We start from the raw sequence: 26384 nt of genomic DNA on the forward strand, positions 1-26384 counted from the left end.
GAACACCACAATCGCTTAGACGCCATTCTGCTCCAGCGTATCAACAATGACGGACTATGATGACTGACAGCTCGCTCAGGGCAGGGATCTGTTGAAACGCTGCTGTCAATCAACAATCATGGGAGGGGCGTCCTATTTAGTGACGTCACAAAATCGAACAGCTCAATTTGAGGCAGGGGAAAACATATAAGGAGATTAAAACAAAAACACTGGATAGGTTTTTATCATTATATGATGGTTGTGTACAGGCACTGCCAACACACATTTCAGTAAAATCAACTTGAAAAAGTGCATGTACCATTATATGACCCCTTTAAAAAAACAGGTTAAATGAAGCTAGTATGCATTCAAAGCCTGTTTTTAACCGCTAAGATTAATACAAAAAACAGCATCTGCTGCATCTTTGACCTACGAGTGCTCGGCAGTCTCGAGGCGCTGAAAGGTTTAATACTTTCAAACATTCTCCATGAGGGAAGCCTTTTTCAAAGCTTCAGGTCAATAGAAATGGAACTGTGAGGCTGCCTGTGAGTCCAGCGCCATAAACACACTCGCATCGGGGTGTGACCTGGTGCCTGCTAAGGATACATGAATATTCATGTTGAATTCAACTTCTTATTCAATCATTAAGTTTCCTTAAGAGTCATTAGGCTAGTTTGACAAACTTTCCCTGTCAAGACTCACGATTTAGAGAGAGTGTGAAGTCAGATGTTGTACTAGATGTTATTTAAACTTCACTAGCAAAAATAGCAGTTTGGAAGTTCAATTCATTTACATGAATCAGTTGAAACGGTCCATGCGAGTGAACTGCATCAAAAACTCTGATTCAACTATTTTCTCGTGTCAATTTAAAATGCACACTATAAACATTCACAGGACTCTGTGTTCATTGAAAAGTTTTAGTAAAAATAGGGTGATCATTTCAAACTCTGATTAAAAAATTCACTCACATCATACTTTAAAACGCATGATATAAATGCTCATGTCTTTGTGTGTTAATTATTAATGTTTAAGGAAAAATACAAAAGTAAAAACGGTATTTATTTAACTCTATTTATAAAAAAAATGAAATACTCTTCCGTGAACTCCATTTGATTAAATATATTGTTAATTATTTTAAATTAAATATTATTCCCTTCTCATTTGATGAAATATTGCACCTATATTGTTTAGTGTTGTCACAATACTGCAATTTCAAACTTTGATAATTTACCATGAAAAAAATTGATTTTCGATTACATTTCTGATACCACAAGTAAACAGTGAGTAATAAAATAAAATAAGAGCAAATAAACAAATCCCAATTGATAACACAAATAAATACAATAGAATAAAGTAGAGCTGCACGATTCTGGATAAATTGCTGATCACAATTTTTTGTTTCAAACCGAGATCACGACTCTCCCACGATTCTGAACAGTCAATAGAGATCTAAACAAAATAACATGTAATTTACTAGAGGTTCTGACAAAATTACTTTTTTTTTCTTTTCGATTTGAATAAATTATTCAATGACTCACTCATAAATACTTAACTTGTTTCATTACTGGATGAATCAGTGTTTTTGAACGAATCTCTTGAACGAACGATTCAATGACAAATATATTTTAAGTCACTTAATGTAATTGCCAAGGCACTTTCAAAAGGATTTGCTCTATTTTGATCGCTACCATAGACATCAGTGTTTATATCAGAATTATAAACTTTTCTCCCAGTACTTCTGTGATAATATGAATATTTATGAACTGATAATAATATGAACTGCTTTCTCTGGATCAGCCGCAGCGTGAACGCAGATCTGAATGTTCCAGTGTGATCTTGCCAAAGGTTTAATAGACATAGTCAAATTGTTGTCATTTAGGAATGAGATTGCGTGGGTGAGATTATTATCTTTTAACGATTAATTGTGCAGCTCTTGAATTAAGAGACCAATGAAATAAACATGGCTTTAAGTTTTTCAGGTGGGTCTAACAGTAGTATTCATGTATGAAATACTACAGAAATGAAAGTAATCAAATGTAAAATAACACTGGATAGTCTTCATTGTAAAAAATAAAATACAGGTTAAAGCTAACAATTAAAGTTACAAAAATAATTTAGTCAAGAGCAGCCAGTGATTAACAATTGCTCTGATTAACATGACAGACAGCATCAGGTTTATTAGGCTGCTGTCACTTTAAGGGCTTATGCACGGATTCAATATACTGTTACACAACATGCATTTTCTCCCAACTATTTACGCTCTGAAACTAACCGTTTACTTGTATGTATTTGAGTGCAATAAGCCATGAAAAAGTAATCAATTTGGTTCTTGCAAGCTGTTTGAAAGGCGGCTTTATGAGAGCGCCACATATAGATCAGTGGAGCACGCGATTTTTATCTGAACATGAAACAAGCGGGAATGAGTAAAATGATGTATAATATACGCACTATTCAAACGGAGCGAATGAGACAAGTGAGTGACTGGAGGCAGGTGTGTGTCAATTCGTTATCGGAGAAAAGAGAGAGTGAGAACGTGAAGCTGGTATCAGGTGTATCGATACTGCAGAAAAGGAGTATTGGAACCGTTTCAGATATTTCAGTATTGAGGCATCGAAATATCAATCTTTTGGACAACACTAATATTGCTACATTTATACTTTATATATAGTTGTGCAATAACTGTTTAATAATAGATTCGGCCAATTCTTTTATAATTTTCTTGTATTTTCTTGTAATTATAATGACTCTTTGAAACTAAAACAATTAATTGAGAGACTACATGAAATATTTGCACTTGTAAAAATGTAGGCATAAACACACCAGGCAAAAAGGTGAACAGAAAATAAAACACACTTGTCCTGTCTAAGAAAGAAATTCCTAAATACCTTAAATTCATATTAAAAACTGATTTTGATGATAAAAAAAAAAGCTCACGGACATGTTATGCATCAAAACCCAAATTCCACTATAAAGATGTACATTAAATAAACTCCAGCTCCATGCCTATGAGGACAGTCATACTGTGAAACAGTTCTGTGATGCCAAAGGTAATAGACTCATGCTGCCTTCCTCATACTCTCGATCAATCAGCCCCTGAATTGTTGTTTAAACAATTTTCAAACACTCTTGATATCAAATGATATCTAATTTTGAAGTCTTTCATCACAGCAATTTCTGATCTGTGATGGCACTTCTGCTGCTCTGTGCCGGCAAAATTAAATTAAAAACAACTAATCTGAAACGTTATTAATTTAATCTGCATGCTGGGGCCCTCGGGGGCTTTGGTCTCAAAAAAAAAACAAGAAAAAACAGCCTCATCTCTTGCACATGGGATCTCAAATGTAGGTTGTTTTTCAGTTCCAGCCAAAACAAGCCTTTGCACATACTATTTCTGGTGGTTTTTAGAGCTGCTCCCATTCTGCTGACGGAAGCAAGGAAGACGCGGCAGAGTGTCACTGGATCACATTCACATGATGCACCATACACACTCACCTTGACTGGATAGCGAGGTAAATCGTTCGACGGAACGCAACCAAGTTCACCTCTGTCTGGTCGAAAATGGTGACTTTTTCTTGTTCTAAATAAAGAGAAGAAAAACAGGAAAGAGAGCCAAAAAGATAAAACAGTCTGGATGAAGTTTTTGTCATGATATGTCTCCCTTCAGAGGTCAATAGTACTTGTTCTTTGCAGAGTGATTTTAATTCACAGGCTCAAAGCCTTTTTCGAAGAAGCAATTAACAGAGCTAAGCTCATCTGATCACAAGAACAAAACTAAAGACCAGCAGAGAGAGACACAGCTTACACTGTCTGCCCTCAATGACAGGCAGTACTTGAGCCAATAATCAACGAGACATCCTACAGAAGTGACAAATTCAGGAACATCTAAAAACAGAAGAGTGGTGCTCGATGATGTGTTCAGTCATTTTCTTTCTTGAAGGGGGGGGGGGGGGGGGGGGGGGGGGGTAAATTTAAACAAATACTACACATCTCAAAATAAATGTTGTAGCACTTTAATAAAAAAATCCAATTATTATAAATTTCAAATGGCCCGCAGCTTGTCTATCAAAATACATTATATGTGGCAAATCATGCAGTTTCACAGTCAACAAAAGGTGACAGCACTAGATTTTAGGCCAAGTGACGCAGTAAACTGTGAGTGAAACAAAATTTGATACCTGATAAGCGCTGCAATTTCTGTTGCTTATGAGAAACATTAAATGTGCCACACCATTTATTAGCTCTGCCCAAAATACAATCTGAGCATGAGCTCAGAACAAATGCATTTTCTCTCTGACCATCTCGATCATGCGACCAGTACACAGTGCAGTGAGATCCGGTGAGGAGCATTCGAGTGTGCAGAGGTCCCTGATACAAACACAAATGTCTTGGTGATTTAAGGTAGTTTAAAGTTAGATGAAACCAGCGCTGACATTCTGAGCAACACTGACAGTGCACAAATCACAAATATTTATGGATTTACTGCAGTAACACTAAAAGTAAAAATGGTATTGTGGCAGAAATGTGGGATATTCATTTAAAATTGTATTATATTATGTAGACATGCATTAAATATGAATGGAGTAAGCTAGGGCTGTGACGATAACTGCATTAGCGCAATAATGAGAGGCCTAGCACGGTGTTGAGGTCATCACCGCACTTTTTTTGTGTTTGCGCCCGCGCGTTTCGGGTCGGGTTTGTGTTAATGCTAAATGAACAGCCTCAGGTTCGGGTTTGTAACTAAGAAAAACTATATATATATACGGTTTTATTAATTTGAAATAGTTGCCGAATGCCCCTTTAAAATACAACCGCAATGGTCAGGTCAGGTTAAATGATTTCGGGTACGGGGCGGGTTCGGGCTTCAGTTTAAAGGCAGAGCAGACCTCTAGTGTGTGTGCACGTGTGCGTGAACCGTGAGTATTTCAAGACCCGTCCGGCTCAGGTTGGGTAGCAGACCTCTAATGTGTGTGTGTGTGTGGTTAACCACCAAACCTCGTGATTTGTTGCTGCTTCACCGCGGTAAGAAAGAAATCACATACCGTCACAGCCCTAGAGTAGGCTAATGAAACATATGGCAACAGAAACTTTAGTTATAAGATAGTTTTGTGCTTTTGTATCTATACTAAATGTGCCGACAGACTAAATACCATAAAGCCATTCTAGATAGGCCTACCATAGAAACAATCCTGTTCATTTTAATAGGAGTTCTAACTCAGTGAGATTATTTAAATTCTACCCTTTAAAAATGTACAGGTGTTATTGTTTCTGTTAATGAAAATTAAATTAGTTTCTGTTAATGAAAATTAACAAATAAATATTAAAAATTCTGTCCAAAACGTCGAATTTAGACTTTTTTTTAATTGGACACTCCTGCCTTAATATGGGGAGTTTTCTTAGTCAAATCAGCTTCTTTCATGACAGTTTGAAGAGAATCTTGTTGAAGTCTACATGTTTTCAGGCAGTTTTCTGATGGCTATAGTGTTTTATGCAGATTTTCTCAACACAAGGACCCAAGGGACCATATTAGCAGGATTATCTAGGGGAACTAATGCAAAGTATTGTCCCCAAACACCCGCACTCGCATAAGAACTCAGACCAATGAGAGGATAGCACCAGTACCACTCAGTCATATAGTAACACTGAATTTTAATACAGTAGTGCCTATTTTTCTCAAAGTATACAGTAAAGCATGAATATTTAAAATGAATACCTTCTCCAGCTGCCTCCTCTTCGTCTTCCTCCTCATCGTCTTCATCTCCACTGCCACCAGCGTCATCGCCAGAATCGCTGCTTCCTTCGTCAAGAATTTCTGAGGTATGAAAACAAGACGGATTAATTACATTTTTAATTTAAAAAAAAAGGTATAATCTTAAAAATGATTGAAATGTTTTTAATTATTAAACAGACAAACACACAACAAACTGTGGTTGGTAACTTCATATGTTGGTCAGACGCAGGGTTACTAGTTTCACTTTGTATTTAGGTTTACAATTTCAATTGAGTTTTCAATTTCAATTGTGTTTTAACTTTAATGGTGTATACATAGCTTTGATTTCATTGGTAATTTAAAAAATATATTTTTTTATAAATTTGTATTTAGTTTTCATTTCATTCACCACAGATATGAATTACATCAGATTATTAGGCATTGAAACCACGGGAAAAAAAAGCATTTCTGTTTAGGTTTCATTCAAACTGACTGCATATTTATACCTCACTATAGTTTGTTTTTGCAAACTACTTTATTTTTATTTTACAAATAACCTAACTAACCGAATGGTTCTGGGCCAGAATAAGCTGTAAAGTAGACCAGACTTCATGCCGATAGTTGTGACAGTTTATTTGTCTTTAATACAGAGCAAGACAAGTTGCATTACTGTAGAGAACAATAAGTCTCTATCAATTAAAATTTTATCCTACTTGAGATTGATTTGAATTTAACTTGAGGAAAAAGTGACAAGCGTAACACAAACACACTCTGGTCTCTGCCCAGGTCCCCTGTTGGCATCTTAGGTCATAACTATGTTCTGTCACTTCCTCCACTGCTGAAGGATTCCATTGGCTTTGCTTCTCAAGCCGTAAACGGAGTAATCATCTTCGTATCAGAGAACAAGCATCTACAATAGTTGCAATCAAGGGCCACCATTTCAGCTTCCTGTACCATATGGCTGTCTCCCGTCCTTTGTACAATTAGTACACAATTAAAATTCAAATGCGCTAGCAGAGACGGTGCATCAGAGGGCATCTCTTTTAATAGGCGGTAATGAGAAGAATGGAATATGCGTATAGCTAACGAGTCATTAACTCACCCCGTTTAATTGCTTTGTACTTCTCCTCATTCTCCAGAAAGTTGGGATCCAACTTGAAGACATCTGCAAAAGGAATATTGTTGATGTAAAGCAGACATTTGTTTGCAATTACATGTTTCGCAGCAATTAAGTCAATGCCAATGAGATGTAATCAGAGGCAATTACCCATAAAGAAAAATTTGCTGTGTATTAGTCGTATTACATAAAAAGAGCTTAATGTGATAATGGCTGCTCATGTTCCCCGAAGGCCTACTTGTATGGATTTTCAATTAGTGCACTTTGTCTCAGAAGCCTCAGAAAAGATACTTATCCGTAAACATCAGTACATAGTACAGACAGAGGCTAAATATGATAAGCGAGGGAGCAAAACCCTCAATTACACACAGACAGAGCAGGGACTGCAGCCTCTGGTTTGAGAGCATGCGTTCCATCGTGGGTGGCTTTAGAGAGAAGGAAGTCATCCATAATGATCATATCAAGGTAATTAGCTGCTAAACTTGAGAAATTGAGGCCTGGCAGGTTAGGTGAGTGAGGTAGTGAATCTTATTCACTCAACACATTCAGTAGCAATGATGAAAGCAAGAACAGGTTTAACACGAAAAAAACAGTGGAACTTAAAAAAACGTGAAGCATGCGTTTAATCATGACTGACACAGTTAAGAATTAAACCTACACTACAGTTCAAAAGTTTGGGGGCAGTAAGATTTTTTAAAATAAATTAATGCTTTTACTCGGAGGGGATGCATTGAATTGATCAAGAGTGACAGTAAAGACATGTGTAATGTCAAAGGATTTCCATTTCAAATTTACAATTACATTTATTCATTTAGCTTACGCTTTTATCCAAAGCGACTTACAATTGCTATATATGTCAGAGGTCGCACGCCTCTGGAGCAACTAGGTTTTAAGTGTCTTGCTCAGGGACACATTGGTGTCTCACAGTGGATTCGAACCCGGGTCTCTCTCACCAAAGGCATGTGTCTTATCCATTGCGCCATCACCCACCCCATATAAATGCTGTTCTCCTGAAATTTCTATTCTTCAAAGAATCATGAAAAAAAAATTCAAGATTGCAAATGTTTCATGGTTTCCACAAAAATATTAAGAAGTACAATTATTTTCAACATTGATAATAATAATAAATGTTTCCTGAGAAGCAAATCAGCATATTAGAATGATTTCTGAAGGATCATGTGACACTGAAGACTGGAGTAATGATGCTGAAGGGAAGTTACACTTTAAAAAAATCTCAAATCAGTCATCCATTCATTTCAACTCCTTATATGAAGAAATAGAAAAGGTTTAAACACTGTAAAATGGCATGAATGAGTGCGGCTGATCTTACTTAAGATGTCCTCTGTGTTGTATTCGTCCTCCAGAGGAAGCATGTGCGTGAACTGGTCCTCCTCCTCCACTAGGTCAAGCCCTTCTGGGACAATGGGATGGTCCTTAAACCCATCCTTCCTAATGGCAAACATCACCTCAATCATGTACTGTACACGCTTATCTATCTCGGACTCATGCAAGATGTTCCTCAGACGTTCAAAGATGGCTGGAAAAAAATGACAGTGTAGATATAACGCAAGATACAATAATCCATTCAATACTGATAACTAATAAAAATAGGTAAGAATGTACCATTGATGCCCCTGGGAGAAACCTCTGTCAATTTGAGACCACACTCTTTTAGAAAGCTGATGGCAACCTCCACACTGTCATCAGTGGGTCTTTCCAACAGCAGGGTTAACATCTCCAGGCACAGGACTTCATGTGCCTTTGGGACAAAAAAAAAAAGAATACAATAATACAGTACATTTAAACACCCCTACTCTATAGTCTTAACAAAAATCTGTTAAAGCTCCAAAAGGACATACCACATTCTGATTGATGAGATGAGCCACGAACTTGGACGCGGTGAGACATTGTTGCTGAAAAGATACAAGAAAAATTAGAGCATTATTTAAATCAGAGCTCCATTTAGAAACCCACAGCCAGCTACCTAAAGGCTTACTTTATCATTCCTCCTGTAACCTTTTCGGAAATTGAGGATAAGTCTCTTGAGGATAAGTTCTCCGATCTGAGGAAACTTGGAGTTGATGATGGCCACCACAGCAGAGTACACATGGGTGAAGATGGGAGAGGCAGCCTGGGCCTGAAGTGTAGACCTGCACAGAAGACCCCTAGAGAGAGAAACACCAGTCTTTTGTAGTAGTTGTTCTGGCTTCAACTTGGCAACTTCACAAGATCAACAAGGTGGTGGAAGAAAAGCGAAAGAAGCTTTGGGGCAATACCAGCAACACTTATGAAAAGGAGAGATCAAAATAGTCAGAAAATGGAGCTGAAAAGATACAACACTTTATTTCGCCAACACGTTTCGTTGCAGAGGCCTTCATGAGGGCTAAAAGATTACAGGTATTTAAAAGCTCATTCTTGTCCATTGCACTTGTCACATGCATTATGGAATTGAGCATTTGGCCAAATGAAGATATCTTAGGAGATTGCATAATGCTGCCCACTTTCTGAAACAGACTTAAAGCTGGGTCTGTGCCTATGATGTCTTTAAACGCTGCCTATGTAGACAGCACACTAGGAACAAAGCCATAGATCAGTAAAGCACAATATCTTTAGTCATTACCTGCCCCTCACAATATTCTCCTGCAGCAGCTCTTGAATAATGTTGGCAATGTTGGAAACGTTCACTTTGTTGATCAGACCATTGATGGACTTCTTCAGGGCTTCCCAGCTCATCCTCTGATACTCCAAACTGTAAGATTAAAAAGAAAAGAATGGATGAAAAACCAACTACACTGATCCCATGATGCTGTATCTCTTGAAGGAGACACTTTCAGCCTGTTAACACAGCAGTAATCTTGGATTTCTAATACTTGTCTTTAGTGCACCATAATAGACTATTTTAAAGGTCACAGTTTGCACAACTGTAATAGCAGGACAAAAACCTCAACGCTGTCTGCTCTCCAGTCTGTACTTCAGCACGAAACAGCATGCATGGAAAAAGCTGATGGTGAGGAGCCTCCCCCTAATTTCCTGCCCTTAGCTGTTCTTGAGACTGATCTCTGATGTATTGTCTCGATCACCTGTCTTTCAATGTCTGGCCTCAAGCACACTCCACTCCTGCTATAGATATCCCACATCCCTAAGGGACACCTCTATATATCCTGACTGGTGACCTCTATTCCTCTGCATGAGGAAATTGAATCGACCCCTTCATTGAATTAATGCGGATGCGTTTCCCACCATCAATAAATCACAATCTATTCTTATCACAAGACTTAATCAAAATCAATATAATTCAAGATGGACCAACAAAGACCACCTATCTTACCCGATGATTGCTCCTTATTAGAGCTGGGCAATAAATCTAGAAATGATATTTCTATATTTTTTCAGCCTTTTGACAGTATACAATAAATACTTTAGTATGTATCTATTTGCTCTAAAAATGGCTTAAATAGCTGATCATTATTAGGCATTTGAAGCCAGTTAAATAAAAAGAATATGCAAACATTTAAATACAGCCAAATTCTTAAATACATGTAGCCATATTCTCCCACGCTGTTTTTCACAAGAACACCAGGGACACTGAATGCATAATGTATTTATAAACACCAAAATAACAATATAAAGTAAAAAAAAAAATTGATTTACCTATATACACTACTGGTCAAAAGTTTGGGGTCCGTAAGATTTGTTTAATTCTTTTGAAAGAAGTCTCTTATACTCAATAAGACTACATTTATTTGAACAAAAATACAGTAAAACAATCATATTGTGGAATATTATTACAATGCAAAATAATGTTTTAATACATTTAATCAATGTCAATGTATCAAACAGTTGTGCTGCTTAATATTTTCTGTGGAAACCATGAAAGTTTTCTTTCTGAATTATTTGATGAATGGAAAGTTCAAAAGAACAGCATTTATTTGAAACAGAAATATTTGTAACATTATAAATGTTTTTACTGTCACTTTTGATCAAATTAATGCATCCTTGCTGAATAAAAGTATTACATTCTTTTAAATCGTACTGACCCTAAACTTTTGAACGATAGGGAGTATTTTTACAAAAATATTTTAATAGGAAACATTCTGCGCTGATTCAAAATAATTTCCATAAGATAATTTCTCTTTAGAGTTTTGAATTGATTCATTGGGATGGACAGTTTGAAATAAATCAATAATTTTATTTAAAACTACAAAAAGTGAAACCAACCTGCTCTTGTCAGTGATCTGAGCCTGCATCATACGCAGTTTGGCCGGTGGGATGTAGGCCCCACCGGTGCGGGTCAGGATGGGGTCCAGCGCTTCCTTCCTCTTCTTCACTGGAGGCTGCTCGCTGGGAGGTTTATCATTTTTGTCTGGGGAGGCTGACCTTCCCCTCCTCCTGTGTTCCCAATCCCTCTCTCTGCTGGAGCGCCGCTCGTAACGATCCTGATTGCCATAGCGTTCTCGATCACGCTCCCTGGATCTGATGCAAGGACAGCGGAGAAAATGTCATAACTTTAAAGGTGCAATTTTTTACATCTTGACGAAAAAGACAACAGAAAATCTGTCAAGAACATAATCAACCGTTTCCCTCACCTACGACCTCTTCTGTAACGTTCTTGAGGAGAGCGAGATCTGGAGCGAGATCTAGAGCGGGATTTTGACTGTGACCTCTTTTCATCCCTGAAATAGAGAAAAACATCAATGTTTTTTAAGAAAGGTCTGAATTCTACATAGATTTTCTGAATCAAGAATAACAGAAGTTTTACCTCTCAGGTGAGGAGCTTCTTTGTATGTTTTTGCTCTCATCGTCAGAGGCACGCTGAAACAAACAAACCAACAAGACATTTTTATTGGATAGCACTGTTTAAAGGGTAACTAAATCCTGAAATAACTTTTTTTAGATAATGATCTGTAAGACTGGAGCTTTATTAATGCTGTTCATTGATTCGAGTAAATTGTTTGACATTTGCGTATGAAGTGTTTTAATTCTACAATATATGGTGTAAAAATGTCTGAGTGCTGCCCCCTTCAGGTTGAACGGTGGCTACTGCAGTTGAATTTTCCTATTGGATGTTGTGCATGACGTAAACAGGCACCAGCTCACCACGCCCTTGCCTACAGAGAGACGCGGGTCTCAGGTGCACGCCCCCGCTCCGCTGGGCTCTGCCCACTTTTCAAATATTGCCAGTGAGTGGGGTCAGGCTCTGGCCAGGGTTTGAGTTACCCTTAAGGTACATATAAAGTAGGGCTTCACCATTAATCACAATTTTCATGTAACCTATTTCCTACTAAGCTTATCGCGTAAAACAGAAACGACCATTCACTGCCATTATAGAACTTGGAAGAGCCAGGACATTTTTTAATATAACTCGATTGTATTCGTCTGAAAGAAGAATGTCATATACACCTAAGATGGCTTGAGGGTGAGTAAATGATGGGGTAATTTTCATTTTTGGGTGAACTATCCCTTTAACATTAGGAAAATGCTGTATGACTGTAACTCACCTTGATATGCGTGACACTACTCTTTATTTTGTGCACTACACCATCATCACTGTCGTCTTCACTGCTGTCGCTGTCTGAACCGCTGGCCCTCGCCACAGGACTACCTGCTCGTGGACTCCCATCTCTGATGCCAGAGCCCTCAGGTTGAGCTGAACCAGAGCTACCCTCGTGTCTACCTGCTTCAGGGTTACACAACATTAAGACAAGGTTTTCAGACAGCTGCCAACATTCAAAATAAACCACAGTGATGAATGAACAAAGAAGATAAAGAGGGTCTAACTTCTTTTAAAAACAATCTCAGAGAGGAGAACACCACAATTCTTGGCCACACTTTTAGAGGACTGTCAGTACTAGCAATCAAGTATTCTGCTACTGTTGCGCGGTACGCATGCCATCAAACCGCCCAGGTGTGCATTTCCCAAAAGCTTAATTAGCCTTGAAAGTACTGTCTTTACCAACATAGTTCAACAATTCAGTGTTTCCCAAGAATATAGCGCCAACGAACATTCGCAAACAGAACTGCAAAGTTGTGTGGTTGGAAGTACACCTCTCAGCCTGTGGTTTGAAGCATAGTTTCTTGTTAGTATTGTAATGAAAACAGGTCAATTTAGCGCAAAGGGAAATATTAATCAATTTATAGGGAATTTTGAAAGAATCACTACATTTACTTGAACAGGCCGTAACTATCTCGTCGTGTCTGGATTGAAGTCTTGGGGGCCAATCACGTTGGCGTGTTGGCGGATAAATGGGGTACGGAGTCTTTCTCATGGCCGTTGCTTGAAGTTCTGAGGTTTTTAAAGGTTGTTGCTAAACTTTGCGGCAAAACTTAACTTGGAACAAGGGACTCAACAGAAAAAAACAAAACTAAGAAAAAAGAAAGAAAAGTAAGACGAGAGTAGTTAGATGGCTTGAATGAAGCTGTTAACCCATTTTCTCTGATCTTGCTCTGCGGTCTTCGTCTACTTGTCTAATTCTTTGTTCGTGTCTTAAGATTCAGAGAAGTTCTGACCAATTAGATTCGTTCTTTAGTTCAGAAATGGCTGTTTCTCCTCCTCTCACCATAAATTACATGTTATCTGTGGTCTCTCAATTCCCTACTCTTAGCAGAGAACAGTTTAGAAATTATTCCTAATATAAAAATACAATACATTTTACACAAATTTCATTCAAGTCATCTTCAGAGTTAAAAACATACACACCCACTGGTACCAAACAAGGCACCCTTTCAAACAACCATTCAATAGTTATAATAATTGTGTGAATTAAGTGTGATCTAACCAGAATATTCACATATATAGGTTGCACACGATATAGAATTATGCAGTTGAACGATGTTTGATTATAAGTCCGTCTAGCATTGTTTGGAAGGATTTTATATGTTAAAAAACAAAAAAACATCTCTTTGTTTTTTCCTGTGGAATTCAATCCTGTTGTAAGGGAGTTCATTTAAAGGTCTTTAAGAAGAAAAAGGTGTGTTTTGGTTCTTTTGTCTTGGGGATAAAAAAAATCCTCTGGCGTTATCATTGTGGTGCTCAAGCTGTGCCATCTCCAAACCAACCGATCTTTTACAAACTATCTAACGTTGGCAACATTCTTCCTTTTGCTAGGCTCATTTCTTTGAAGACTGCATAACCATAAAGTACTTAGCTGGGAGTTTCTCTAGTTGGGATTATATCTTCACAAGGTTTGTTGCTTAGACTGGATGGCGCACACTTCATTTATGGTCCTAGATTCTGTTCGAACGAAACATTTCTGTCCGATCTGCTCCCAGATCCTACAGTATGGCATGAGGACTCAAATCGATCATGCTCTAGCAAATAAGCTACAGTTTCTCCAAAGATGCATTATAACTTTGTGGTTAACCAGCGAGTTATGGCGGTGTTCAGGAAACGTACTCCATGCTTGGAGTCAACAACTGATTTACATTTCTATTTAATAATGATTCAGTCGATGATTCTCTCAAATCTGAAGTGACATTCAAACCAACAGAAACCAATAACTGAGCATTGAATCAGTGCCGGGGAGCATAAAATCCCATGAAATAATCATAAAGAGCAGATCATTCTGCCGAGCTCACGACTGGGCCTGTGACTCAACACCTGCTGTTTTCCTGCAGATCCTTTTGTCGGTTCAAACACAGGCACCAAAGAAAGAAAACAAAAACAGTGAAGCTTTTATCAATGCAGTTTTCACTCTTCTTTCGAAGGCATTTACGATAATGACTTATCCCAACACGTACACAACAGTGCAGAGGTTTAAAAATGCATGATGGGAAGATTATTGTTAAACGATCTTGAATGCGTAATTGCTGCAGTCACAGTGTGAAATGGCTCCCAGACAGCTGGTATCATTTGCCAATATGGAGCTTAATCTCTGCGGCAGCTTCACTCTTAATGTCGAGCACAAAAAGGTGCGATTAATCACGATTAAAAAAAATTGATAACTAAATTTTATATACAGCCCTAAATTGAATAGATTATAAAAAAATGTCATTTATTCCTGTGATGGCAAAGCTACACTTTCAGCATCATTACTCCAGTCTTCAGTGTCACATGATCCTTCAGAATTAAATCTAATATGATGATCTAGTGCTCAAGAATTTTTTTATTATTACTATTTAAGTTGAAAACAGTTCTTAATATTTTTGTTGGATACTGTGATAAAAAAAATTCTGAATCTGATGAATAGAAAGTTTAAAACAGAAATATTTTGTAGCATAAATGCCTTTATTGCACTGACTTTGACGTCACAACATGCTGTATAACTGCTTTTCCTATTGGAGAGAGAAGTCAGATGTGACATTCTTGCTGTTTCGTTTTTAATATTACGTTGGATAAAAAGAACACACTGTGCCTAAATTTCATCCCATTTGTGAAATGTGCTGTCTTCATACATATTGACCACTGAACAACACAGCTTCCTAATAGGTGATGTGGCCCTGTTTTTTTTTTAGGGCAAATTATAAAAATCAGACTCCTACGTGGGAAAGTATCCTTGTGCAGGTGTCAGGAGGCTGGAGGACGCTTGTGTTGATTTCGCTCAGGCAGATTTTGAATGTGCAACAGCTCAGCAGAAGGGATGATTGAAAACATTTTATGGATGATAACACGGCATATGAGAGCTAGTGAAGTGAGACTGTTAGTGATGAGCTCCAGAGACTAGAAAGCAATAGATCAGATAAACAGGCAGGAGCAGCGAGGTTACACACGTCTGCAGTGCTACACTGAGGCCGGATGCAGATGAGCCCTGAGATAAAGAGACCTCTATGGGAAAACACTGATTATTGACTTGACATTGTCTGACAATGCTCCTTTTGGAGACATCCGAGGCAAATAGTAGCATAATATTAAAGGGGACCTATTATACAAAATTCAGTTTTGCATTGTGTTTGGACATAAATGTGTGATGGCAGTGTGTGTACACAACCACCCAGCAGTGATAAAAATCCACCCACTCCTTTTTTTTAACTCCCCATAAATCATAAGCAGTGTCTCCCAACGATCTGTTTTCAGAATGTGGCTTTAGTGACGTCACCAAAGCCACAGGCCCCGTCCACGAGTGTTGACAAACACTGCCGTTCTAACAAAGAACCGCCCTGATCGAGTTCACAGCGAGTTGAGAGTTGGAACTTCGATTCCAGTACCGGCAGGAATATGACTGAGGTGTCCTTGAGCAAGGCACCTAACCCCCCAATCGCTCCCCGGGCGCCACTCAAGGCTGCCCGCTGCTCCGGTTGTATCCACGTTTGCAGTGTGTGTGTCTTCACTACTCACTACTCTGCTCCTAATGTGTGTGCACTTACTTGGATGGGTTAAATGCAGAGGTCAAATTCCAAGTATGGCTTACCATACTTTGGCCATCACGTGTCACTTTCACGAGAATGTCTCCCAAGCGTTGTCGGTGTTGTGTAGCTGGATGTATTAATCCACATTATAGCTCTGTTTATTTACTGGAGCGATAGGCCTAACGTTATTGATCATGGCAGCAATGAAAGTGATACCGCGCACAATTATTACAGTTCATAGGAGTTGTTTTACGGATATACAGTTTACCAGTTTATTAAGCACCCCCTGAAAAGGTGTGTATAATATTTGTTTACTGTTAGTTGTAACGAGTGTTTTTTGTACTTCGCTGTGTATGTTGATAATAATGAAAGGGAGAGGGAGAGAGTTTATGGATAATACTTTAATGCGGACTTCTTATAACGTTACACTGTTTTATCAGCTCTTACAGTGATTTTCTAGAGTGAAATTGACGCTTCATCTTTTGTGTGATGTACAATATACTTCAATGAACTCATTTTTTTTACAACATTCGGACGCGGTCCGACAGGCTTGTACTAATAGTGGATAAAAGAAAGATGGAAAAACAAGTTATAACTGTAATTAAACTAGACTATACCTGTTCAATCTCCATACAGCATATATTATCTGGCTCTGTGGGCATTATTGTCTGACTCCGGGTCGAAATGAACACGGCTACTGAGAGTTTATGTTTTGATATTATCACTCCGTGAGATGAGAGATTGTCCTGACAGACGTCCTGCGAGCTCGTCAGGCTCCGCCCTCTGGGCCGGCAGCAGCTACTCATTTGCATTTAAAAGGGATACACACTAAAACGGTGCGTTTTTCTGAGCCTCAAAAAGTGACAATTTAAACATGCTGTAGAAAATTATCTGTTGGGTATTTAGAGCTAAAACTTCACATACACACTCTGGGGACATCAGAGACTTATTTTACATCTTGTGAAAAGTGGCATAATAGGTCCCCTTTAACACATACACTACCGTTCAAAAGTTTGGAGTCAGCAAGATTTTTTTTTTTAAATGAATACTTTTATTCAGCAAGGATGCTTTAAAATTGATCAAAAGTGACAGATCTTTTATAACATTATGTCTATTATGCATCAAAAAATGCTGGAATTTTTTAAATAAAATAAATAATTTTTAAACAAATGCATCAAAGAATCCTGGAGAAAAAAATATGACATTTTCCACATAAATATTAAGCAGGACAACTGTTTTTGACATTGATAATAATAAAAGTTTCTTGAACAGCAAATCAGCATATTAGAATGATTTCTAAAGGACTGTGTGACACTGAAGACTGGAGTAATGATGCTGAAAATTTAGCTTTGCATTCAGGAATAGGCTTAATTACATTTTAAAATATACTAATATAGAACACTGTTATTATAAATTGCAAAAATATTTCACAACATAACTGTTTTTACTGTATTAATGACTGTATGCAGCCTTAGTAAGCATACAACTTTCAAAAAATGTACCGACCGCAACATTTTGAAAGGTAGTTCAAAAGTTCTAACACGAAGTAATTCAAAAGTAGCATTGTTTTCCACACCAACATGCAATGTCAGAATGTAATGTAATATATTTCTTAACAATGAGCATGAATATCTTTATAATTCTGAATCTTATCCATCACAAAAAGGAAAGGCTCGGATCTAAGACGTTCACGAAAATGACATTTTGGCTGGCAAGGCATTGTTTTATTTCCTTAGACACTAAAAACTAAAATCATATAGGGTAGGCTGATGAATAAAATACTAATATTTTCCTTGGATACATTTTTTTTTCTTCAAAAATGCCCATTAATGTACTTTCTGAATAAAAACATTGCCTAAAAGTATTTATAGCAGGATATTCCAATAAAATACTCTTTACAGTCAATGAAGACTTACAAATCACATAAAGGCAATTCTTCCCTTTCAATAAATATACATGAGTAAGTCTGGTGTGACCAATTCAATTCAGTCATTGGTATAAACAAGCCTTTTGTTTGAGGTCATTTTTCACATCACCTGAAACGTTCTAGCTACACAAACCGTGTGTTCACCCAGTCTACAGTGAAGCATTACTTTGTCACCGTGTTCGTCCTTGTGCTGACTTAGGGAATGTTGGAAGTAGGTCTCAGCTGTGAGGAAACAAGCAGGCTTATGTGCCAATTTAGTGCTGAGGCAACAGTATTCCGGTCATCAGATGTACGGTTTTTGTTCTACTGGAGCTAAACTTTGGATTATTTTTAACCATAATATTAAGAGGATATAGGGTCAGTGGCATTATGATTTAAAGGGAAAACATTTATTCTGTCATCATTTACTCACTTTTATGTTGCTCCAAACCTGTATGATTTTCTTTTTCTGAGTGTTTTTGTCCATATGATGAAAGTCAATTGGGTGTAATGTTGTTCTGGACCCCAATGGCTTTCATTTTGAGGACAAAAACAGCTCAAACCTTGATAAAAAAATATCTTCTTTTGTGTTCTACAGAACAATGAAGGTGAATGCACAACAGAAATGTCATTTATTTGGGTAAAAAAACACTATAAAGCGTGGTGTTGCAATGCTGCTTAGTATGTTACTATTGCTTGAATGTTACAGAACCAAACAAAATCAAAAGGACAAGCTCACCAACAACCCTCCTGCGTTCATCACCATCACTGTCTCCATTCTCAGATGAACTTGTGCTGGCCTTTCTCTGTCGCTGCTCCATTTCTCCTGGGCTGGGCGGCTGGAAGACAGAGAGAGGACGTTGGATAAGAACTAGCACAGTAAAGTACAAGTACAGTAGGTCTATGTGTACGTGTGTGCAGTAAGAGCAGTGTGCTAGAAAATAAGGACAATGGCAGAGGAATGATTTCTATATAAAGCCCAAAATCTGTGTCATTGTACAGACATGATTATACCTTGTACATTCGTCTCAGGTGATCGGACAAGAACACGTATATGTCTCCTGTGACCGCTTGAGTATGAATTTTGAGTTGATGGTCTCCGATGACTTATGAATGTGGTTTGAGCTATTGGGAAAAGCTTGGACTCAATTTACACCTCTATTTAAGATGATTTATCGCACACTAATATTATAAATACCTATTATTCCACTGATTATTAAATGGGATATTGTGGAAATTTCATTAATCATGGAAAGTGAAAATAAACTTTGTTATAAAATTTTTTAATTTTATAAACCAAAATATATTTCTTCATGATTGTTCTTGCTAAAACTATTAAACATTTTTTTTATGAATTTAACAAAGCAACTGACTGAAAAAATTAGAAAACTCAAATTAGAATAAATTAAAGCTAAAAAGAAATGTGAAGAAAAATGACGGAGACAATTATTAACATTTCATTTTAAATACATTTTTCAGCAGAACGATCTGCATTTTTGCCCATCTACATACTTAAAATACCTTACAATATTGATCACTCTTCTAGCCAATCAATTGTACCAGTATGGTTTTATATAACATAACTACGTAATGTTATTTTTGTATCATCATGACGCATGTCTAATTTGCGTGACTATGCACTTTGTGGTGAATGGTTTTCAGTCTGTAACTCTGTATTGATATTAATTGCATTGACATTTGCTTTATTACTAAGTGCTTATTACAAAATGCTATACTATAAAAACAAAATGTATTTAAAGGGATAGTTTGCTCAAATGAAAATTCTGACAATTTTCCTACCAAAAGATCCTTCTAAACCTTTATGAATTTCTTTCTTCTCTGAAACATAAAAGAAGATATTTTGAGAAACTGTTTTTTGTCCATACAATTGATGTTAATGGGCTACAATGTTTTCTGGTTCCCACTTCCAAGCGTTCTTTAAAATATCTTCCTTTGTGTTAACAGAAGAAATTCATACCAGTTTGCAACAACACAAGGGTGAGTATATGATGACAAAATGGTCTTTTTTGGATGAACTATCCCTTTAAGGACTGTCCAGTTGTGACCAGAATAGCTTAGGTGTTAATATCATGCATAAACGAGCATTATTTTACAAAATAACCAAGATCAAACGACAGCATTTACTGCAGAATTGGATTTCATGCAAAACACTTCTGACAGTTATACAGCATTTCGCAGTAGAGAGGTAAACTTCAATTACAGGCAGCACTGAGAAATGATCAGACAGCAGACGAGCTATCAGTGAACTAACATCTGGATCTGCAGCAAAGGCATGACTCTCTCCCAGCAGCCGTAAAGCATCGCTCTCTCAATACGATTTCCCTGAATATGCCACTCACTGCAGCCACTGTCACCTTTTCAATCAAAATTCAATTTGCTGTTTCAGCAGGAAAGCAGTGGGCAGGAAGCAGATGTGTTTTCTGGGGTGTTGATAATGTGAAACTCTTCATGCTGTCCTGCATCGGCCGCAGACGAATGCAGGACACTCAAAGAATGGCCAAAAAAAAAACAGTCTCACTTGACATCCTATCTGTCGCCACTGAGCCTAATCCCAGGCCGAACGCAGCGGGCGGCTCGAGTGATTTCTGCAAGCTTATGGGAAACTGGTCTTTCAAACATGGATCTGCCATTCAGCAGGTAGGCAGGTATTTCAGAGTTACACATTCACTGAGAATGCTGAGCGCTCGAGGAATAAATCATTCAGAGACACAGTGCCTGTCTGACGACAAAAAAAGGATAATAAGTGAGAGAGCGGACTGAGAGCCATATCAGCACTTTATATAAACCCAAAAAAGCTGGACTGGAGTTTCTTTCAGTGCCAATTGAAGAGCTTTCTTAATATTATTGCAGGAGTAAATATAAAATTTAAAAATGACAGCAACTAATCAATAGCTGGATCATGGTTTAAACCAGGGGTGTCCAATCCTGCTCCAGGAGGGCCAGTACAGCTGCACGATTAATCGTTAAATTATTGCAATCTCGATTCAAACACCCACTTGATATCATTCCTAAATGACAGCGATTCGGCTATGTCAATTAAACCTTTGACTAAATCACACCAAAACATTGAAATCTGTAGTGGCACAGCCACTGACCCAGAGAAAGCAGATGTCATGTGTATGAAACCGCTTCACAAACAGTCTTTTCAACCACACAATATCGTTATTTCTAGGGTTGTCAAAAGTACCGACTTCAGTACCAAGTCGGCACTGAAATATAAACAATGTGCCGCTTTAAGCGCTGTTGAGCCGAATCACAAACACCTCTGATTGGCCATTGTGTTCACGCGCTCATCAATTATGTCTGTGATTGGCTACAATGATCAATGCACGGGAGTGTTTAAAAAAGCATCCTCTTTCGATCCTCTGATTTCAAACACTCCCGTGTGTATCTGTGTAAGCGCTTGCAGAAGAAAGTCATTGATATATATGTACAACATGTTTTTGTAGCGTTGATCATTGTAGCCAATCATAGACATATTTGATTAGCGCATGAACACAATGGACAATCACAGGTGTTTATGATTTGGCTCAACAGCTCTCAAAGCGTCACATTTTTTAAATGTCAGTACCGACTTGGTACCGAAGTCGGTACTTTTGACAACGCTAGTTATTTCTGTTACAAATATTAATCTCATCACAGAAGAACTGGGTTAAAATTTTATAATTTGGATAATAACACTGATTTTTTGAAAGCAACTTTGACAACAGTTGTTTTGATAACATCATCGCACCAGCAGGTGGTAATAAATGACAGTTTAACAAATTATTTGTCATTGAATCATTAATTCAAGCGATTTTTTCAAAAAAGCTGATTCATCCAGTAATGAAACAAGTAAATTATTTGAGTGAGTATTTTTTATAATTCAGATAAATTAAACATTTTAAACTGCCTGCAAGTAAATTACGTCATTTTATTTAGTTGTCTGTTCAGAATCGTGATCTCTATTTGGAAAAAAAATCGTGATTCTCAATATATCTAGAATCATGCAGCTCTAAGGGCCACCTTCCTGTAAAGTTTAGCTCCAAAGCAGTTGCCTGAAAGTTTCTAGAGATCCTGAAGTCCGTGATTAGCTGGTTCATGAGTGTTGAACTGGGGCAGGAACTAAATTCTGCTAGAAGGCTGATCCTCCGGGAGCAAGATTGGACACCCCTGCTTTATATCATGTTGGTAAAGGGATTCATTCTAACCTGTTACAGTAACAAAGAAACAAAATAACAAAAATACAGAGCTGGATGCATCCTAAACAAGTCAAGAAAGGGAAGAACTTGTTCTTAAAGGGATAGTTCACCCAAAATTGCAAATTCTGCCATCAATTACTCACCTTCATATCGTTCCAAACCCATAAGACCTCCGTTCATCTTTGGAATTTGGAACACAAATTAAGATATTTTTTTAATAAAATCAGAGACATTTTTTGTCTCTACATTGAAGTCTATTCACCCAAAACTCTGACGCTTCAAAATGTTCATAAAGAGATAGTAAAATAAATACATTTGAATAGAGCAGTTGAATCCAAGTTCAAGGTCTGATGGGTTTGGAAAGACATAGTAATTGATGACAGAATTTTCATTTTTGAGTGAACTAACCCTTAAGGGTTGTAAAGCAAGTTTAGTTGAATAAAATTTGCATTATGTTATGAGTCATTTGAGTGTCATTTATGTAAAAATAATCTTTTCGTTATGTTTACATCTAGTTCCAAATACAAAGAGAGTCTAAAAAATGAGGTGAAGTCATCTTTATTTATATAGCGCTTTATACAATAAAGATTGTTTCAAAGCAGCTTTATAGTGATAACAGGAAAATTATGTATTCCAGCTGTTATTCAGTTCCGTTGAGTTAATTTCAACTAAAGAAAAAAACGCACTGCAAAAACTGTCATTATCCAGCTCAGTTCAGTTCTCATTCAACAGCGTCAGTAGCCAGATCAATAATATTGCTAAATATTATGTCAAATAAAAATTCCTTTCATTGGTCCAGTTTAAGTACTTAATTCACTGGATTAGACATTACCACATGAATATTTAACATGTTCTTTCATTATAAATAACTATATCATATGTACGCCACCATTCAAAAGGTTTTTTTGGGGGGGGGGGGGGGGGGTTACATTTATTTTTAAAGAAATATTAATATTTTTATTCAGCAAGGATGCATTCAACTGATCAGAACTGAAAGTAAGGACACTTATAACGAAACAAAATATTTCTGTTTCAAATAGCCCAAAAGCTGTTTTTTATTTTCCATACATCAAAAATACTATCACAGTTTCCACAAAAATATTTCAAAAATCTTAAACTTTTGCACTGTAGTGGACCATTACTGCATAACAAAGTGATAGTCTAAGATAAGATAAGTCTCACTGTGAAAGCCTAGTTTGATGATGTTTTTAAAAGCCCTACAAGAACATAGTCTGTGCCAAGCTATTAAATTAAGGGCATTCCGTAATTTGTTCACATAAGGACAATTCAGTCAATGTCTGTTTTTATTCACATGCAAACAGTGAGTTTGGGTTCGACATGAACCCATAACAAGTAAATAAAACACTGCATGGAGAAGTGCCAGGAAATTAAGGACGTATGCATGCACAAGTACAATAACGTTTAAATGAATCTTCTCACAATGAAATTTAATCTGCAATATGAGAACAATAACTTAAGACCAATTATTTCAACAAACCCTTACATAATGGTCTACGGTTGTAATCGGATTGTTTTCAAATGGATTTCCACTGTCTTAAATAATTAGACCTAGTTAGTAAATAAGATGGCTAGATGTTGCTTAGCATTTTTTTGAACACACAGAACATGTCTAAAAATATATGTTTTTGTGACTTGATCACAAGTTATGATTTATAACCTTGACCCTAAATAACTAGTCTAGGGAACTTAATTTCACTAATAGAGAATCAAGGGACTCATAAATGACTAGTGTGTAGCTGTATGAAACAACATAAGTGTTTATTATTGGTTTATGCCAGTGTTTATAACCATGTTACACACAACTGATCTCACACAGACTAAAGCAGCGCCATCTGCTCCATGTGTGCAGGCCTTCCTTGTAAAACCCAGGCAAACATATCCTTAGCCCGTTTAGACGGTCTTGCGCAGTCAAACATACATACTATTGTTTTAACGCGGTTGATTGATGATGTCCCTACCTCATTTCTGGATGTAGCACTCAGATTAGACACCGTCTTGGACTCGTTTGCCTCGGCTGCCATCTTTCCCGCCGTCTTCCGGAAGTGATGCTACGGATGCCCGCGAGGTTCCAAAGAGGAGCAAAACGCGTTTTCGTCAACAGTCACACTGCATTACTGAGCATATGCCGGATGATTATCACTGATGGGGAAAAAAATACTAAGCTCCAGGAAACAGATGTCTTGATATTATTTGACATTATATTAAAGTCTTGAGGCATTCATAGTAACTGGAAAAGTAACTGGAATGTGATGATTAATTAGAAAAAAAGCCTTTTTTTTTTTTTTTTACAAATATTGTTTCCAGGAATCACAGGTATATGTCTGATGTATGTGTGTGTGTGTGTGTGTGTGTGTGTGTGTGTGTGTGTGTGTGTGTGTGTGTGTGTGTGTGTGTGTGTGTGTGTGTGTGTGTGTGTGTGTGTGTGTGTGTGTGTGTGTGTGTGTGTGTGTGTGTGTAATATGTAATTTGATGGTGTATAGTGTGATGTTTCTTAATCCCAATTCTCAACAACAACAAAAATAATAATAATTTGATGTCTCTTTTTTTTACAATTTGTATCCATTTATTATGGGGAAGTTTAAAAGTAAGTTATTGCACAGGCCTAAAACAAAGGGATTTAGGCTAATTTACCCTTTATACACCTTAATTATAATTCATGATTTGAAACTTTTTCAAATAAATTCTTCCAAAATCATCTTATCATGCTATTTGTGTTATTTTGTTTGTGTGATTCCCTTTTTGTGATGAAACATCCTCTGTACAAAATAGTTAGCAATAAAAGCAAAGAAAAAATCATCTAATAAAATTATGAACGTCATTCACATTAAACTGATTTTATTGGGAATGATTATGTTCCTTTTTTGAAAGAAAACTGTTCATAAATTGTGTGAAGTATAAATAATGTCCTTTTCAATTCTGTTTTTGTAGGTCACCTTTGCAAATCACATCAGTAAGTGCTTTCTCACAGATACATCACTGACCTGGAGAATTTCCTTTCTCTCATCATAATGGCACATGAAAAAGTCCCTTGAGCAAAACAGAACGAATGCGTACAGTATATCCATGAAGAGAAAGTGTCATTTACAGACCATGCACACAGGCTCTGTACTATACTCTACTTGTACTTGCACTCTGCAGAATGACAATAACGTTGAATCTAATCTAATCTAATATCATTGTTTACATGAATCATTGAAAAGGTTGGATTCTACAAATTCATGCGTTCATTGACACAAACTGGCTCTGCAAGCACTTTTCTTAGAAGCATCATTCTGTTGATCCATCAGATGCTCACATCATGAGTCACGAAGCTTGTGCTTTTAAAATACACGGTTTCAAACTATGTGTTTGACTCTAAACAAGCTGCATGTATACCATAATATAATGACAAAGATATTCACAAACATTCAACAACTATGTGAAGCATTCCTGACCCATCCAGCTCTTGTTTGTAAAGGTGAAGACAGTGGTTTTGTTTAAATATTATTCCATCCCGGAGGGGGTTTATTTCCCCTCCTTTTTTTGTTTAGGGGCTTATGTGACATTTTCTTTAACTGAAACGACACGTCCGTTGTGAAGTGACCTGAACTGCCTCCCTGCTGCTGTTGTTATTTCCACCTCTGACTCTCTCGAAGCACTTAGTCTGCAAAAGCGTGAATGTCAAGGGTCATAAAATATCCGTGCCAGCTTCAGGCTACTCAAGGCATCGCTGGGCATTTCAGAATCAAGTGGGATAGGGCATAAAAGAGAGCTGTGGGGACTAGGCACACTTTTTTTTCTTTGTAAAATGAATACAGTAAAACAATTATAAAGCAAAAAATAATTTATGACATAAAACTACAATAATAGATAAAGGTTAATATGTAACAGTTCAAATGTAACACAAACGTCAAACCATTATTTTGGACAACAGATACAGCAATTCATTAAATATAAGTCTTGCTAACTGAAAAAAAACCAAAAACTTTTCACATAAAGTTATCACATATGCTGATAATAAAATTGGTCAACAAACAGGTAAAATGTACCCAAAAATCTCAAACAATTGTTTTGGACTTTAGATGAAGCAATTTGTTAACATTATTTATATGGTTAGATTTTATTTGTTTAAAAAAAATAATATATATATATATATATATATATATATATATATATATATATATATATATT

The 26384-nt window shown here is 37.0% G+C and overlaps 1 protein-coding gene across 2 annotated transcripts in view; it reads right to left on the reverse strand.

The window, feature by feature from the left end:
- The window catches only part of cwc22 (CWC22 spliceosome associated protein), a 46464-nt gene extending 22163 nt beyond the window's left edge, over positions 1-24301 (reverse strand). Inside the window, exons 1-14 of one of the 2 annotated variants that reach the window (XM_077215963.1) lie at positions 24173-24301; positions 18731-18830; positions 12302-12477; positions 11563-11615; positions 11390-11476; positions 11022-11276; positions 9424-9552; positions 8800-8968; positions 8663-8716; positions 8427-8562; positions 8134-8340; positions 6789-6851; positions 5690-5788; positions 3472-3556 (exon numbers count right to left, since the gene is read on the reverse strand). In XM_077215963.1, coding sequence (XP_077072078.1) covers positions 3472-3556; positions 5690-5788; positions 6789-6851; positions 8134-8340; positions 8427-8562; positions 8663-8716; positions 8800-8968; positions 9424-9552; positions 11022-11276; positions 11390-11476; positions 11563-11615; positions 12302-12477; positions 18731-18830; positions 24173-24235 — 1676 coding nt within the window. In that variant the 5' untranslated portion in view covers positions 24236-24301. Of the gene's footprint in view, positions 1-3471; positions 3557-5689; positions 5789-6788; positions 6852-8133; positions 8341-8426; positions 8563-8662; positions 8717-8799; positions 8969-9423; positions 9553-11021; positions 11277-11389; positions 11477-11562; positions 11616-12301; positions 12481-18730; positions 18831-24172 lie in introns of both variants that reach the window. The other variant, XM_077215962.1, reaches the window with a different exon arrangement.
- Between the last annotated feature and the right edge of the window lie 2083 nt (positions 24302-26384).

Source organism: Siphateles boraxobius, unplaced genomic scaffold, assembly GCF_051911475.1.
Source record: "Siphateles boraxobius isolate OS27281-9 unplaced genomic scaffold, OSU_SipBor_1 7, whole genome shotgun sequence".
In the NCBI taxonomy this organism is placed as follows: domain Eukaryota; kingdom Metazoa; phylum Chordata; class Actinopteri; order Cypriniformes; family Leuciscidae; genus Siphateles; species Siphateles boraxobius.